General features: G+C 41.9%; 1 protein-coding gene across 5 annotated transcripts in view; it reads left to right on the top strand.

Annotated features, from left to right (window-relative positions):
* The window catches only part of DOCK4 (dedicator of cytokinesis 4), a 270,878-nt gene extending 256,791 nt beyond the window's left edge, over positions 1-14,087 (top strand). For 2 of the 5 annotated variants that reach the window (XM_081877772.1, XM_081877770.1), the window contains 8 exons: positions 496-616; positions 2,997-3,078; positions 3,294-3,403; positions 4,324-4,491; positions 7,569-7,641; positions 8,268-8,381; positions 10,186-10,247; positions 11,108-14,087. In XM_081877772.1, the coding sequence (XP_081733898.1) occupies positions 496-616; positions 2,997-3,078; positions 3,294-3,403; positions 4,324-4,491; positions 7,569-7,641; positions 8,268-8,381; positions 10,186-10,247; positions 11,108-11,533 (1,156 nt within the window). In that variant the 3' untranslated portion in view covers positions 11,534-14,087. The remainder of the gene's footprint in view (positions 1-495; positions 617-2,996; positions 3,079-3,293; positions 3,404-4,323; positions 4,492-7,568; positions 7,642-8,267; positions 8,382-10,185; positions 10,248-11,107) is intronic. The other 3 variants (XM_081877774.1, XM_081877773.1, XM_081877771.1) reach the window with 2 other exon arrangements.
* The last annotated feature ends 867 nt before the right edge of the window (positions 14,088-14,954 follow it).

The raw sequence follows: 14,954 nt of genomic DNA, 5'->3' as shown, positions 1-14,954 counted from the left end.
GCCCAGGCAGGATTGCCAGTGGCTAGGGATTATGGGAACTGTAGTCCAACAACACCTGGAGGCCTGTAGGTTCCCTCCTTTCTCTACTGTAGGATGAGCTGCTGTTATTGACCCACAACATTCTCATGGTCAGTTGTGGTTTTTTGTGTTTTTAAAAAACCATCCTAAAAAATACGTGGATCCGCATTAAAGTCCAATACCAACATGCGGAAAAGCAGTCTTGAGTGCTGACACATTGGCTGAGTACACACCGTACGTTTAAAGCACATGGCTTCCCTCAAAGTATCATGCGAGTTGCAGTTCACCCCTCACAGAGCTGCAATTCCTAGCACCTTTAACAAACTACAGTTTCCAGGATATATTTTTTTTTTGGGGGGGGGGTCGTGTGGCTTAGTTGTATGATATGTGTGTGTGTGTGTGTGTGTGTGCGCGCGCTATATGACAAACTGATAAAGGATCAGAGTGGATGAAAACTTGTTTTCTTCTTTGTAACAGCCCCTTAAGTTACCCAGCTGTCAACAGATACTCTTCCTCATCATTGTCCTCTCAAGCCTCTGCAGAGGTCAGCAATATAACTGGACAGTCTGAAAGCTCCGATGAAGTTTTCAACATGCAGGTACAAAATGTTCCCTTTGTCTACAACTGGATCAGTTTATATCTTTCTGAGGACTTTTCTAGTTTTGGGAGGTTGGGGGTACTATTTTGAAGGGGTACGAAGGGAAACAACAGATGCTGAGGATGCTACAAGATTTATTTCATTATTTTTATTTGCACTTCTAGCACATCCAATTTAATCAGCTCAGGATTAGAAATAAAGCTTGAGACTATCAATCCCCGTTGCAATATAAATATTGATTTATTGATTTAAAATACCCTGTTTATTTTATAATCCTGACAAACAAAGACTAATCATTCAGTAAGTGCTGGGGGGGAAAGCTCTAGCTCTGCCTTTGGCAAATCTCCAGAGAAAAGCTGTTCTTCACTTAATGGTGAAGCCCACAAGGTTCAGTCTCCAACTGCCCTTTGTCATGCAGACTCCATATTCAAGAAGAGGATCTTAAATATATTAGCATCAAGGTTTGGTCTTACTGTACTCGCTTCATTGTGGGATGTGGGTGGCGCTGTAGGTTAAACCACAGAGCCTAGGGCTTGCCAATCAGAAGGTTGCGGTTCGAATCCCTGCAACAGGGTGAGCTCCCATTGCTCAGTCCCTGATCCTGCCAACCTAACAGTTCGAAAGCACGTCAAAGTGCAAGTAGATAAATCGGTACTACTCCAGCGGGAAGGTAAACGGCTTAAGAAGCGGCTTAGTCATGCTGGCCACATGACCCGGAAGCTGTACGCTGGCTCCCTTGTCCAATAAAGCGAGATGAGCGCCGCAACCCCAGAGTCGGTCACGACTGGACCTAATGGTCAGGGGTACCTTTACCTTTACTCTCTTCATTGGGAGTGGGGTGATAAGCCATGTTAATCCATGACAACAAACTGCAGAGCCATTTAAAATATTGTCACACATAGTTCCGGGTCTCTTTGGAGATTATTTGCCCTCATATTCCACTTTTAAGAGAAGATATTCTTATAGGTTTCCTATCAGATTTCTGTGATTATTCTGAGGCAATACCTGGACAGAGTCTTGGAGCTGACAAAGGAGTGTTGATAGCTCAGGATATTCTAGTGATGTATTTCAGCAGGATCTATTTTTTTAGTCATTAGTTCTTGATACAGATAAATGTATTAAGATAAATGCAAAGCTGGCACAGACACAATCCATTACATCAACACCCCTTCCCAAAACACGGAGACTGGAGAACCTTGGTTAACAATTCCTTCAAAATAGATCAGTCACAAAACAGGTCGTATCCCTCTCTCCACCCTGGCATTTTTCTTGTACGGTAAATATGGGGAGAGACATTTCAGTTTTTAGAGGAACGTTGTTCATCTTTTTTAAAAAATTAATAAATAAATCTGACTCTCCAAAGTACTTCAAAGATCCCCACTTTGGTTCAGGGATCTCTCTCTCTCACTTGGGCAATCCTCAAATCTTTCTGAAGTAACCCCACTTCAGTTCATGATTCAGAGTCCATCCACAACTTTTGCACACCCCTAGTTTATGGATCCTGTAACCTAGCAATGTTTTGGTGTGCCAGCTGCTTTTTCTGGATATCTGATGTGGAAGTAGTGAACTTTCGGGTGTTTGAGTGTTGAAGCTGTGCATCACTTGTACTCAACCTGTGTACAGTATTTGGTAAATAAATTCAAATATTTAACTAGGCCACGAGTCTCCAGTGAACTTCCAAAGGAAACTAAAGCCGGGTAAGGGCTGTACCCCTTGGAGAAGTGGAATGGGCATAAGAAAACAAAGGGATCATAGAGTTGGAAAGGATCCCAAGGGTCATCAGTTTAGCAACCAGAAATAATTTCCTATGGATAACATTCAAAAACACATTTTTTTCATTTTTAGAATTTTATTATGGACCAAATTGCTAGTTTTATTTAGGGTGGCAAGTCCAAGATGAGAATATTTTTTCTGTAAATAAAATATTCTTTAAAGGTTGAGTACATTTGTTAATGTTTCTGATCGTTTGCTGGCTTTCCATGTTCCTTCCTATCACACAAAAAAGGCTCACTGTTAATCCTGACACACAAAGTTACTAGGTTTACTCTATGGTTTGTAAAGGCAATAAACGGTGCAAAAAGATCAGGTTATGGTTTTGGGGTGAGAAGTGAATTTCAGCTGCAACCAAGTACATTTGGGTACATCCCTTTGAAACCTTCTCAGTAAACATGCACAGGATTGCACCATCAGTCACCAGCTTAACACCCAATCATATATTTGCTGCAATTTATCATTTGTTAAATAAATCAAGCATTGGATCCTGTATGTTGAGCCTCTCCATAATCTACCATACCATGAATCAGATCATGTTGTTGTTCACCTGTTTATCATCATGTCACATGATGAGGACATTGAGATATTGTGACTCTTGTATTTCCAGCCAAGTCCATCTACCTCAAGCCTGAGTTCCACTCATTCAGCTTCACCTAATGTGACCAGCTCTGCTCCATCCAGTGCCAGAGGTTAGTGCTTCATTACCTAAAGTTCCTTCCGGAAGCTTTCTGGGCACTACTAAATGATTTTAATGCAACCCATTTCTCGATCACACCATTTGCACTTCTGCAGTGTGAGGCAAGACACTGTAGAGTCTCTGTCCATTGTGGCCTCACCAGAATAATACACCAAACTGAAGGTCAGGAGAACTGTACTGATTCTGCAGGTTTCTCTTTTGTTCCAGGCTCGCCTCTGTTGTCTGACAAGCTTAAACATTCCAGAGAAAATTCTTGTTTGTCTCCAAGGGAGAGGCCTTGTAGTGCCATTTACCCAAATCCTGCTGAGTCTTCACAGGTAGGCATTGCTAAGGGTGACTTTGACAGGGCAGTCACCCCTCATGTGAGCTTCTGCAGGGCAGAAATGATATTGACCTACCTACCGAATTCAAACAGGTTACTTTTTGTGCATGTAAAAGATACAGTAGATCTTTTGAGCATTGTTGGTCTTCCTCATCAGATGATAATGCTTAGATGTTTACTTTTAGGGTAAGTAATAATTCAGCTCCTAAATTTCTTAGCTTGATTCATTATGGCAGTTTCTTGAAGAATAGCAGAGAAGTGTTGCGAATGAAGAAAGCCCAGGATTTTTGTTTTCGTTTTCTCCTTTAGTGTCACTGTTTTATCATTTAAAACAGGGCAGACTCCTTTACATAGGAAGTTCTTGTAACATGAGGTCAAAGTACCTACCGTTTTCCATTTACATAATGCGATTTATAATTGACAGCCATTCTTTTTAACGATCACATTTACCCTTGGCATATTTCTTGAAAACCTCTGTAGACCATTCCATCACCACACCATGCTATTAACAATGTAGTTCTCATGCTAAGACTTGGGGAAACCTTGGAGCAGGTTTCCTATGATTTGTGGAGTTTTGGCTCTGTTGGTAGAACATTATTGCAGTTTCAAAGGATCTTCAGAAACGAACGTCCCTTGGGTCTTTGTAATGCATTTTCTCCGATAGGAAGCTCTTGCTTAATAGTTCCTCTGTCGTTCTATAATGTGATCTCCTCTAGTCTTGTTATGACTTGCTGGTTGCCATTGTAGCTGACATTTACTTAGCGACAGCAAACATTATTTTTGAATCAGCCTAAACTTTTCTATCATCCGCTGGAGCAGCCAGGGCAGGAAATGGGCCCCTGGAGGAATGTTCTTGGGTTAAAGTGGCTTTTGGTGCATGCCACAAAGAAAGAACTGTACCATTTTTGCTCCCAGCCTGCAAACCCTTGCTTTGCCAAGTGGAATGAGGCCTCTATTCCGCGATGCATCCGAGATTCACCAAAGGAGCCTGAGGAGCACATATGCCCAGTATCTGCTCACCCAGAGGCTTACCTGACAGGGAAGTCTCACAATCTGTCAACAACCTGTGTAGCCCCCGACAGGGTAAGTAGAAAAACCCCCCACCTATTTCTCATGCAAACATTATGCAGATAACGACTCAAGCAGTTCCTTTTCTCTGTCACCTCTTTAAACTAAATCAAAGAGAAGGACATTTTCTTGTGGTGGCCCTGTGCTATAGAACATCACCATAGAAGGGACTTCTGGGCTATCACTAGAGAGATGGATTTGGGGTGGGAGAAATGGCCTACTGCCTTATCACAGTTCACCAAGTCATTGTTGGAGGCAATAGCAGTTCCCCTGTAGCCTCACATTCAGAATTAGGTCCACCTACCCACATAAGAAGGGACGCGGGTGGCGCTGTGGGTTAAACCACAGAGCCTAGGACTTGCCAGTCAGAAGGTCGGCGGTTCGAATCCCCACGACGGGGTGAGCTCCCATTGCTCGGTCCCTGCTCCTGCCCACCTAGCAGTTCGAAAGCACGTCAAAGTGCAAGTAGATAAATAGGTACCGCTCCGGCGGGAAGGTAAACGGTGTTTCCGTGCGCTGCTCTGGTTCGCCAGAAGCGGCTTAGTCATGCTGGCCACATGTCCCGGAAGCTGTATGCCGGCTCCCTCGGCCAATAAAGTGAGATGAGCGCTGCAACCCCAGAGTCGGCCATGACTGGACCTAATGGTCAGGGGTCCCTTTACCTTTTTTACCCACATAAGAGAAAGCACTGGATATTGAGATCAGGTGGTCATTTGCCTCAGGGGGGGAAAAAAACAGACCTGGAAGTTTCAGTAATTCATTTCAGACTATAGAAGCCTCACTTGACAGCGGTGACCAGACTTGGGCGACAAGTCTATCATTCTAGCTTTCTTCATGCTCAGGGTGGCTGACCAGGAATCTGCCCATTTGTATGGTTCCTTTCCATACTGCTTGCCTTTTGCTGTACTTCCCTATGTCACGACACCAGGACAAAATCATTATTTGGTGACGACGTGCCTCGTTTTTGTAAGGGGTGAATTTAGTAAACATGGGACGCGATGGTGGTACAACATGGGCTGTAGTCAAACTATTTCCATATTTTACCGCCGCCACTCAGATTTGCCCATTTTTAACAAATTGGCCTGTTAGACCAAGTTGCTGACACATTTGGCTGGTCAGAAAGGCGGTCTGATCGTTTCCTGTTCTGAGAATATGGCTGTTGGCTGCGCTGTCATGACCTGTCATGCTTATTCTCCATCTTCTAATTGACGTGTCTGCATGTCGATGTTTCTAGTGATAAAGCTTTGCATACTCTTACTGTCTGCTCCAGCTTCATTGTAGTTGCCACACTTTTTCCCCTTTTCTTTCTTCGCAAGTACCCCACAATTCCCTGTTCTCGTTAATGTATTGTTTGCCTTGGATATCTGGCAGTTCTTGTCTTATGAGTTTGCTTCCGCTAATCTATCAGTGACTTTGGTTCCTTGACTGGTCCCTGTATACTCTCCCACAGAAAAGATCCGAAGCTCTTGCAAATGTTGCATTTGCTAACCTTGATTTTGACCCATTTGCTTAACCAGTATTTAGGCTCTTGCATTGTAAATTGGAAATTACTGGTAGTTTAGCATTCACATCCAATGACCTTATGGGTGCTTTCTTCCTTTTCACTAGCTCTTTCAGGACCTGCTAATGTTATTTCTATATAAACATCTAAATCTACTTTATAGTCTTCAATTTAAGTGCATACCTTCACTCAGACTTCATTTGTACATCTTTGCCTCACTTCTTGTATATACCGTATTTTTCGCCCCATAGGACGCACTTTTTCCCCTCCAAAAATGAAGGGGAAAAGGGTGTGCGTCCTATGGGGTGAATGCAGGCTTTCGCTGAAGCCTGGAGAGCGAGAGGCATCGGTGCGCACCGACCCCTCTCGCTCTCCAGGCTTCAGGAAGCTATCCGCAAGCCTTGCAAGCCCGGCGGGAGTTCCTGCGGGCTCACAAGGCTTGCTGGCAGCAGCCTGCAGCCCCGGCGAGTGTCTGCAAGCCTTGCGTGCCCGGCAGGAGCTCCCGCTGAGCGCGCAAGGCTTGGGGCGGCAGCCTGTTGCCCGAAGCACAGGGAACCCTCCGGAGGGCTCCCCGTGCTTCGGGCGAGTGTCTGCAAGCCTTGCGCGCCCGGCAGAAGCTCCCACTGAGCGCGCAAGGCTTGGGCGGCAGCCTGTTGCCCGAAGCACAGGGAGCCCTCCGGAGGGCTCCCTGTGCTTCGGGCGAGTGTCTGCAAGCCTATGGGCCGGTGCGCCCTATAGGACGAAAAATACGGTAATCAGTAATTGCCCCTGGAGGGAGATGTGGGAACTGCCTTGGGATTTTTTGTATAGGTTCCATTGACTAAATGATGTTACTTTATATTCTAGAATAAACTCTGTTTTGTTGCCTTCACAAACTTGGTCTAAATGGTTTATCTGATGACTGTATCCGAATTATTATCAAACTATCATTTTCAAAGGAGGTTGTAAAATTCATCCAGTTGACTTTTGCTAACTAGTTCTTAATGACATATAGTAATTATTATATAATATATTCTTTACTAACTGTAAAATCCCAGTATCATTGGGTGGTTAGAAAAATGGTGTATTACACGTGAGACAAGTGTGGTTGTATGAATAGGATTTGCCCAGATTATATCAGATATATATTTTATTAAGTAGAGACAGGACCCTCCCCCCCAAAATCAGGAAGCTCTTTTCATATTTTTTAAGATCTCAAGAGTTTCTGCAGTTGAATTTGAACGTTATCTGAAGCATTTTAGCTTCCACTGGTATAAAAAAAGCAAGCCTCGGGAATGCCTTATTTTTTCACTGTTCAATTCATAGCTCTTCTGCAGATTAATTATCCCTTGTTTTTCAATACAGAAAGAGCTGACCTTTGTTTTTGTACATGGTATTTAAATTAAATTACTCTGTTTTTTGTCTTCTATAGCTGTCCTCTTAGGACTCATAATTAAAGAAAAATCCATATCAATCATCCTTTAGTCTGGGTTTTTTAAAAAGATAATTTATTCCCAAATTTAATTTTATATTTGCAAACATATAAAGGTTTAATAAAAAACATGTAAAGGTTTAATAAAAATGCTGTCATAAAAATGTTGTGATTTTTTAGAGAATTTTGTTCAATCACATTGGAGATGGTGCTTTGCCCCGAAGCGATCCTAATTTGTCTGGTCCGGAGAAAGGTAAGCATTTTAATTATTTTGACGTTCATATCTCACCTTTCTGTAAAATAACTGTGGTGGCTCTCATAAGAAAAAAGTAAAGTAATGCACAATAATAAAAAGTTGTCCAGCAGAAATAATATACAATGTAGCGTTACAGTGTAATATAATATATATAAAGGGTGACACCCCATTTAGTCATCTTCATAGGAGACCCATTGAAATAAAGGACTTACTGTAACTTAGTCATGATTATAAGCTAATGGATTGATTTTTATTGATTTAGTAAGCATGATTTATTCAGATACTACCTAATAGATATATACACAGTTGTAATCAATTTTGCATTCAGTACTATACATATTGCAGTTAAATACCACAGTGGTGTTCAGTAAGACGAAATAGTGAGTCTAAATAAAATGTAAAACAATGGCTTCCTCAGTAGATTCAGGCAGAAGAGAGGCCTAAACCCCTGTCCTTTAAAGATAACCCTTAACCTGGAGGCTACAGAAACTAGTTAAGTAAATTCACTCAAGGGGCCTGAATCGAGAATTTGTAGCCAACTTTGAAAAACTGGCTTATACTGTATGTAGTTTAACTTTTGACAGCTTAGAAGACCAATGCTGATTTTTGTCATCTTTATCCAGCTGTAAACAGCACTCCCAGCAGCTGGAGCCTGGACAGCGGGAAGGAAGCCAGGAACATGTCAGAGAGTGCAAAGCTTATGTCTCCTCCTGTGCCTCCACGCCCCACGCAAACTGGTATGTGGATACATCACAACTGTTCTTATTGTTGCAGGAATTTATGTATAGGTTGCGGGGGGGGGGTTGCCCCTCCAGCAGATATCATGCACATGCAGCCCAGTACCAAAATCAGCACAATCACCTTTGTGATTTGTCCCCACAAAACACTTCATTACAGTTTCTTCCTATCTATTCAAAGGGCCTTTGCTTGCACAATACCAAATGTAACAATTCACAGATAAATGTATCTATGTACTGGCTCACTGGGAAAACTTCAGAAATTCATATAGACATGTGAGCTCAGCTACTCAGCAGCCCCTCTGCCTGAGTGATAATCCCTGGCATCCTGATACCTGAGTGTCAGACAGGTAGCCATTTCAGAAATAAAAAACCCAGATGAAGACAAATGGGTGTGATTAACTTGGCTGGGAAACAGGAAAATGTAAATATCTTTTTTGTTACACATGATGGGTGTTTGGTGGAGGGCAAGGAGAACCATGGGGCAGGGTCCAGGATGCTCAGATTACTACCACCAGACCTCCCCTTTCATGATGTAACCATGATGTATGAGTGATGTATTTTTGGGGGGGGGTGTAACATGGGGATTAGCATCTAATAAAAGTTTGGGGGCTCTTTTGTTTGGGGCTTCCATCTTGTTCCACCTTGTGGCAGGTGGGAGTGCTGTCGCGACAGTCTTCAATAAAGACCAAGCCTACTGGCTGCTGTTTTGCTCTGGTATTCCTGGCTGGTGTCCTTGGTTTTTGTCCAGGGGAGCCCTCAGATTTCTCTGTTAACATTATCTAGCCCCAGGCAAGGGAATGGTTTGCCACAGGCTGAATTCAGCTCAGGTTTCATCTGAGAAACCAGGATGGGTAGGTCCAGCAGCTGCATGGCTAGGAGACGCGCCATGAGAAGAGATCATGGTAGCCAGCTGCCAAATATTCCCAGCCCAGTGGAGCAATAGATGGCTTGAAGAGGGACAAGGCAAGCAGATTGGGAAGAGGTTATTTTTCAAGGACCTGGAAGGGACTAGGAAGGTGGGAAACAGGCGGCGGGACACAGGGATGTTGCCAGAGGGCCTGCACGCTAGTTTTTTGTTTTTGCAATGGGTCCCATATTTCTTGCCGCTGCCTGCTCTTTTTCAACTACCTGTTTGTCCACACAGGCACACACAATTGTGTTGCTAATGTTGTGTTGCTATTGGAGATAGCCTGGTGCCTCCAGTCTGGAGAGATATTTTATGAGTCCTCAGTGCAACTGGAGAGGGAGAAATAAGAGGAAGTGTTTTCCTCTGGTCTTAGAGGGCTTTTGCAGATAAGAGAAGCCGCTGGGTTGAAAAGTTCTATCAGTGCTCTCTGTCTGCAGCTGCAAAGGTGAAAAGCAAGAACTGTGGGTTGCTGACTTTTATGGTAATGGAGGCGGGGGGGCAAGATCCTTTCATTGTGGAGTTGCTTCCATGGGGGTCTGAGGACAAAGCCTAGGTTTGTTTTTAAAGGAAAGTAAATGATGAATATGGACTATAATGACTGGTCATCTTAATGTTATTATCAAGCAAAACATACATACATACATAAATAAATACATAGTATATCATTATTTCAGTAAGATAAAGGCTGCTATAAAAAGGGAAAAAATAGCACAAAATGAGGAAAATAGGGGAGTAAAAAACACCACCCCCACAAAGACTGTCGTAATTCACCAAATTTTTATCATAGTGTCCATGTGCATGTGTAAGCTTTGATATAATGTCCATTTTAAGCTTCATTATTATTCTCATTACAATTGAATTCTCAAATCTGTTAAATTCTCCCCTTTTTTTTAGCAGCATCACCTCGACACCTAACCTCAGTTTCCCCTTCTCCTGCTGGAAGATCACCAATGAAGGTAGTGGCTAAATGGAATTTGAACTGTTTTGTGTTTCTTCCTGTTTACAATACGATGCTTTTCTTTTCTCCTTGTAATATTGACACGTATTCTGACATGCATATTGCCTTCAGAATCTTAATGTTTTGAGGGTAACTCATATCATAAAAGCTTAGCCCTTGAAACCAGCATATTCATGTTTCCTTTTTATTAAAACAGCTTAGAGAGGTTAGGTTATGAGGCAATAAATAAATAAAATAAGCATATAGTTTATTTTTTGATATGACAGCGCCTGTGTCTGTAGCAGCAAGTTGGTCCTATGCTTTCAGACGACAGCGGCCTTAAGCTGGAGTGAACACAGAACAACTCATGTGTTTTTATTTTATACCCAATGCCTACAAAAACTGTTACTTCTCTTGAAAGATTTATGCAGTGGCAGTTGTTATACAGAATTGCTTCTCCTATCTTGTATTGCCACTGCCTGTTTCTGAGATCTGAAAAGTCAAAAGGTTTAATTCTGGGAAGCAGATTCAGCATTACAGTCTACAGATTTGTTGTGAAAGTACTCATTTCTGGCATTAGAGGGCACAGTGCTACCATTAATCCTAGAGACTTCTATAGCATTGCTGGTGAATGGGCACGTAGTGATAAACAAGAGCTCTGCTCAGCTTCTGGTTTTGAAGGTGCAAAATGAGAAAACTGCCCTGTGTTTCTGGTAGCTGCAGAATTTCAGTGTGCCATATCACACGGAACCCAGAACTTGTTGCGAAGGAACGTTTATCCATAATTTGGCATGTTTTCTTCAGAGAAATACTTTCCTCCTCTACCTCTTTTTTTTTGGTGGCGGTGGTTGGGGACTAATTCCTTTTCTTTTTACCCAGGGTTCAATACAATCGTTTACTCCATCTCCTGTGGACTACCATTCCTCGGGACTCATTTCCAACTCCCCAGTCTTGTCTGGAAGTTACAGCAGTGGCATCTCCTCCCTCAGTCGGTGTAGCACGTCTGAGACGTCCGGCTTTGAAACTCAAGTCATGGAGCACCCAGTACCTATTTCTAACTGCAACATGTCCGAAGAGCCCGTGAGAAAAGAGAGCAAGACTCCGCCACCTTACAGCGTTTATGAGCGGACACTGAGGCGCCCTGTCCCGCTACCTCACAGTCTTTCCATCCCCATCCCTACAGATCCGCCAGCTCTGCCACCCAAACCCCTGCTGGTCCGACCAAACAATCTGGAAAACAGTAGCAAGAGAACTGAACAGGTCCCTCGGCCCAGGCCTCTTCCGCGGAAAGTGTCTCAGTTATAACTTTTTAAAGAGAGGGTCATTTTTTTTGTAATGACTTAAGTGGAAAAAAACCCCACACACACATCTAACATAGGCACTTTAATATTTTTCACAAATATCCTTTCCAGTTGTTTTCTTTTTTTAACGGCTTAATATTATGTTGCGTATTTTTGGCAGATGAAAAGTACTAACCTAGAATGCCAGATAATTGCAAGAAACAGGATTGAAATGATTTCGTTAATATTAGGTACAGCAGATATGGATTCATACCAGTTTGAATATGAAGCTCATTTCCCCCCCAAAATACTTTAAGTGAAACTATAATTCCCCTCCACAACTTCCTTTAGCGTAATTCCCTGTACTTCTTAGAGCATGCGGAATAATATGATTTAAACTTAATATATAAAACCAAGGCATGTTCCTGTAACAAGATAGTTTCATTTCTACTTCTTGTGAACATTTTGGAGACTGTTCCCTTACCACTTTTGAACCTGTTTATTAATACATGTACATGAACAAAAGTGATTATGGGTCAAGTGCTTATAACTGCATTGGAAAATCATGAGGATATTGTTGTTGCTGAGTTCATGAAACAAAACACCTTGTTTGGGGTTACTTACTTTCTTTTGGCACATTTTGTAAAGCATATGTATATACATTTTCATACTTTTAAAAAAATGACATTTTCAGCACTTTGGCAATGATCTGTCAACATGGCCTACAGTTTCCTGTTTACTTCATAATTCCATATAGCTGCTGATAAAAAAAATTCCCATGGACAGCTGGTTGTAGAATTATCACCTGCACATTAAAAATTGTGTGTTTTCAGAGGAGGGAACTAACCTTTGAGGTGTTCTAGTATCTTAGATGACTGTGTCCTTTTCATTGTGATCTGAAATGGCCAGCTCTGTAAGATTAGTAAATGCAAAGAATGGAAAACAACTGGGTACAAATAAGTGTTCCTGAAAAATAATAGCAGGGGGAATTAACTGTGGGTGAAACATCAAAAATATAAATCAGGCTTTAATAGTGAATTTTTTTCTTTTTTTCTTTCTTTCTCCCAATCAGCCATCTTGCCCATTTGGCAGCCTTTAAGCCTCCAGACTGCACTTCACTGTACAACAGAAAGCTTAGGAAATATCTGGGTAAAGGCGGGTACCTTTCCCTACAAGTCCCCAACCCCTTGCTCAGTTCCTGACAACCAGCTGTGTAGACTCCTCCATAGCTCATGTTCATTCCAGACAGGGCAGCTTCTCATGCCACAATCTGTCCTCTTGTAGAGAGAGGACAAAATTGGTGACATGCCACGTTGTTTGAAAAGGCATTCAAAATGCACAGAGGCGGGAGACTCGACATTTCCCTGCTTCTGCTTCTGTGTATTTTATATATGAAAAAGGAAGCAGCCGCAAGCGATTGCAAACGTGTGCCATTTAAAATCATCGCGGTATCTCTACCCAAGTGCAACTTGCGAAATTGCCTTTGGAAATCTGTCCTGACAAGCAAAGGACGCTGCTCAGAGTGGAGACACTTTGCGCAAGGTCTGCATTCCCCAAAAAGCACGGCACATTCCAGTCTCCCCAAAGCTGGGCCGCCTTTCCGTTCTGTTGCTGTACATTCCACTCCCAAAACATGAGGGAGCCTCAGGAGGGTGAGGAACTGTGGTCTGAAAAAAGGAAAACGGACCCCTCAGTGAGTAAAACAGAAACACTTGTCTGCAAATAGACATTCCGGATCGCAGCCCAAGTCCCTGCAGAACATTCTGTGTTGAAGTGCCCTTACTCTTGCCGGATGACGTTCTAGGTGGCATTTCACTCGAAAGCTCCTGTAGATCCGTTCGAAATTTCGTACTCAGTTCTAGGACCACAGATTAAATCACCTTGTATAAGCAATTTTTCTATCTCTTCTCCACTCCCCATCCCATTTTATGTACTGTTTGCAACATCTGTTTGACAACCGATACGTATGATCTGTATTTTTCAATCATACCGTTCAAAAGTTATCTCCCTGTTTTGTTGGGAAGTGTGTGTGTATGTGTTGATTTAACAGTTTGCTTTGTTGATAGCTTAACTCTGCAACATGGTGACCACTTTTTATATTCCCTCAACGAAACCTTCAGCAGGTATATGCTGTTAATGGTAGCTATAGAGGTTTTCTATAATAAATGTTCGAGTATTTTTGTACATAACTGGTTAATTTTAATAAGGAGTACAACTATGTGAAAAAGAAAAACCAGACAGTTGTGTATGCAGTAAGATTGTTATAATTATGCCAAATACTTTATGTAAGGGTGGGGCACGGGGAAAATATTTGTACATACGTGCTTTTAACAATAATTCTGCCATATTGACTCTACAACTTTGAATGTCAGAAAAAATATATTAATATATGTTGAAATATCTATGTTTAGCAAAAGTGTTTATAACTGGAAAAGGAGCATATGAATTTTAGCTTTGTACGTTGCTGATTTTGAGGTCCTGAGATTTCTTGAACTAGCTCTCGCTTATCATAACATTTTCATGTCTGCATAACCAGAATTTTGAAGCTGTTAGCTTACATATTTATGCTGGTTTTTTTTTTTTTAAAAAAGGAAAAGGTATTGTAATTTAAATAAAGTGTCACAAACTGGATAACAGACCTACTTTTATCCCTCTCCCATCTTATACATAGAGCTGAATCAGTGTGTTGCCTGGTCCTTCAGCATAGTCTGAATCAGTGTTATTTGCTCCTCAAGTCCGTTTTTAAAACATATTTGGCAGTAAGCAAAATTTTTACTCATGTGCACGTATTACTGACGTCTGCTTGACAGCAAAACTTTTAATGTAGTTTCTGTTTACAGATGGTTATACTGGTTGCTGAAGAACCGTAAATACACAATAAAATTGATTGATCTTTATTGTACAATTTGTTTTCTGCTGAGTGCTGAGTTTGTAAATCAGTTTACCATGGAATTAAAGTTTCAGATCCTGTATTTGATCTAACTTCATTTTTGGTTTTAAAGGAGAAAGAAAAATGAACCAATCTCTTTGCTGATCATGTCTCCTTTGTCTGCCCTGCCCCTGCCAACTCAACTCTATAATAGCTTTCACACATTTGCCGGGAGCTTTTAAAGAATATAATTTGATTGGCCATTAAATGCATAGTTGCTCTAGGGAACAAAAGATCTTTGTCCTAGCAGGTGTGTCTATTGTGGGCAGATCATACTTTTCTATCCATCTCATCATCATATTTCATCGCTAGAATGCAGGCCCCATCATATCCTGCCATAGCATGTCTTTTTTAATAACAGGGAGGCATGTGGCAAAAATGTCAGTATGAAAAGCAGGGCTGTTGTGGTGGGTTTCCAGTAGCAAGGTGCAGGAACTGATCATGACAGCTCTCGCAGCCAGGTTCTCAAGGTCAACCCTAAAGCACCGGCAGCTTTTCGGATTTCACTGGGGAGACA

This window comes from Podarcis erhardii, assembly GCF_964252035.2.
Source record: "Podarcis erhardii genome assembly, chromosome: 10".
Taxonomy (NCBI): domain Eukaryota; kingdom Metazoa; phylum Chordata; class Lepidosauria; order Squamata; family Lacertidae; genus Podarcis; species Podarcis erhardii.
This window is presented reverse-complemented; position numbering and strand designations above follow the sequence as displayed.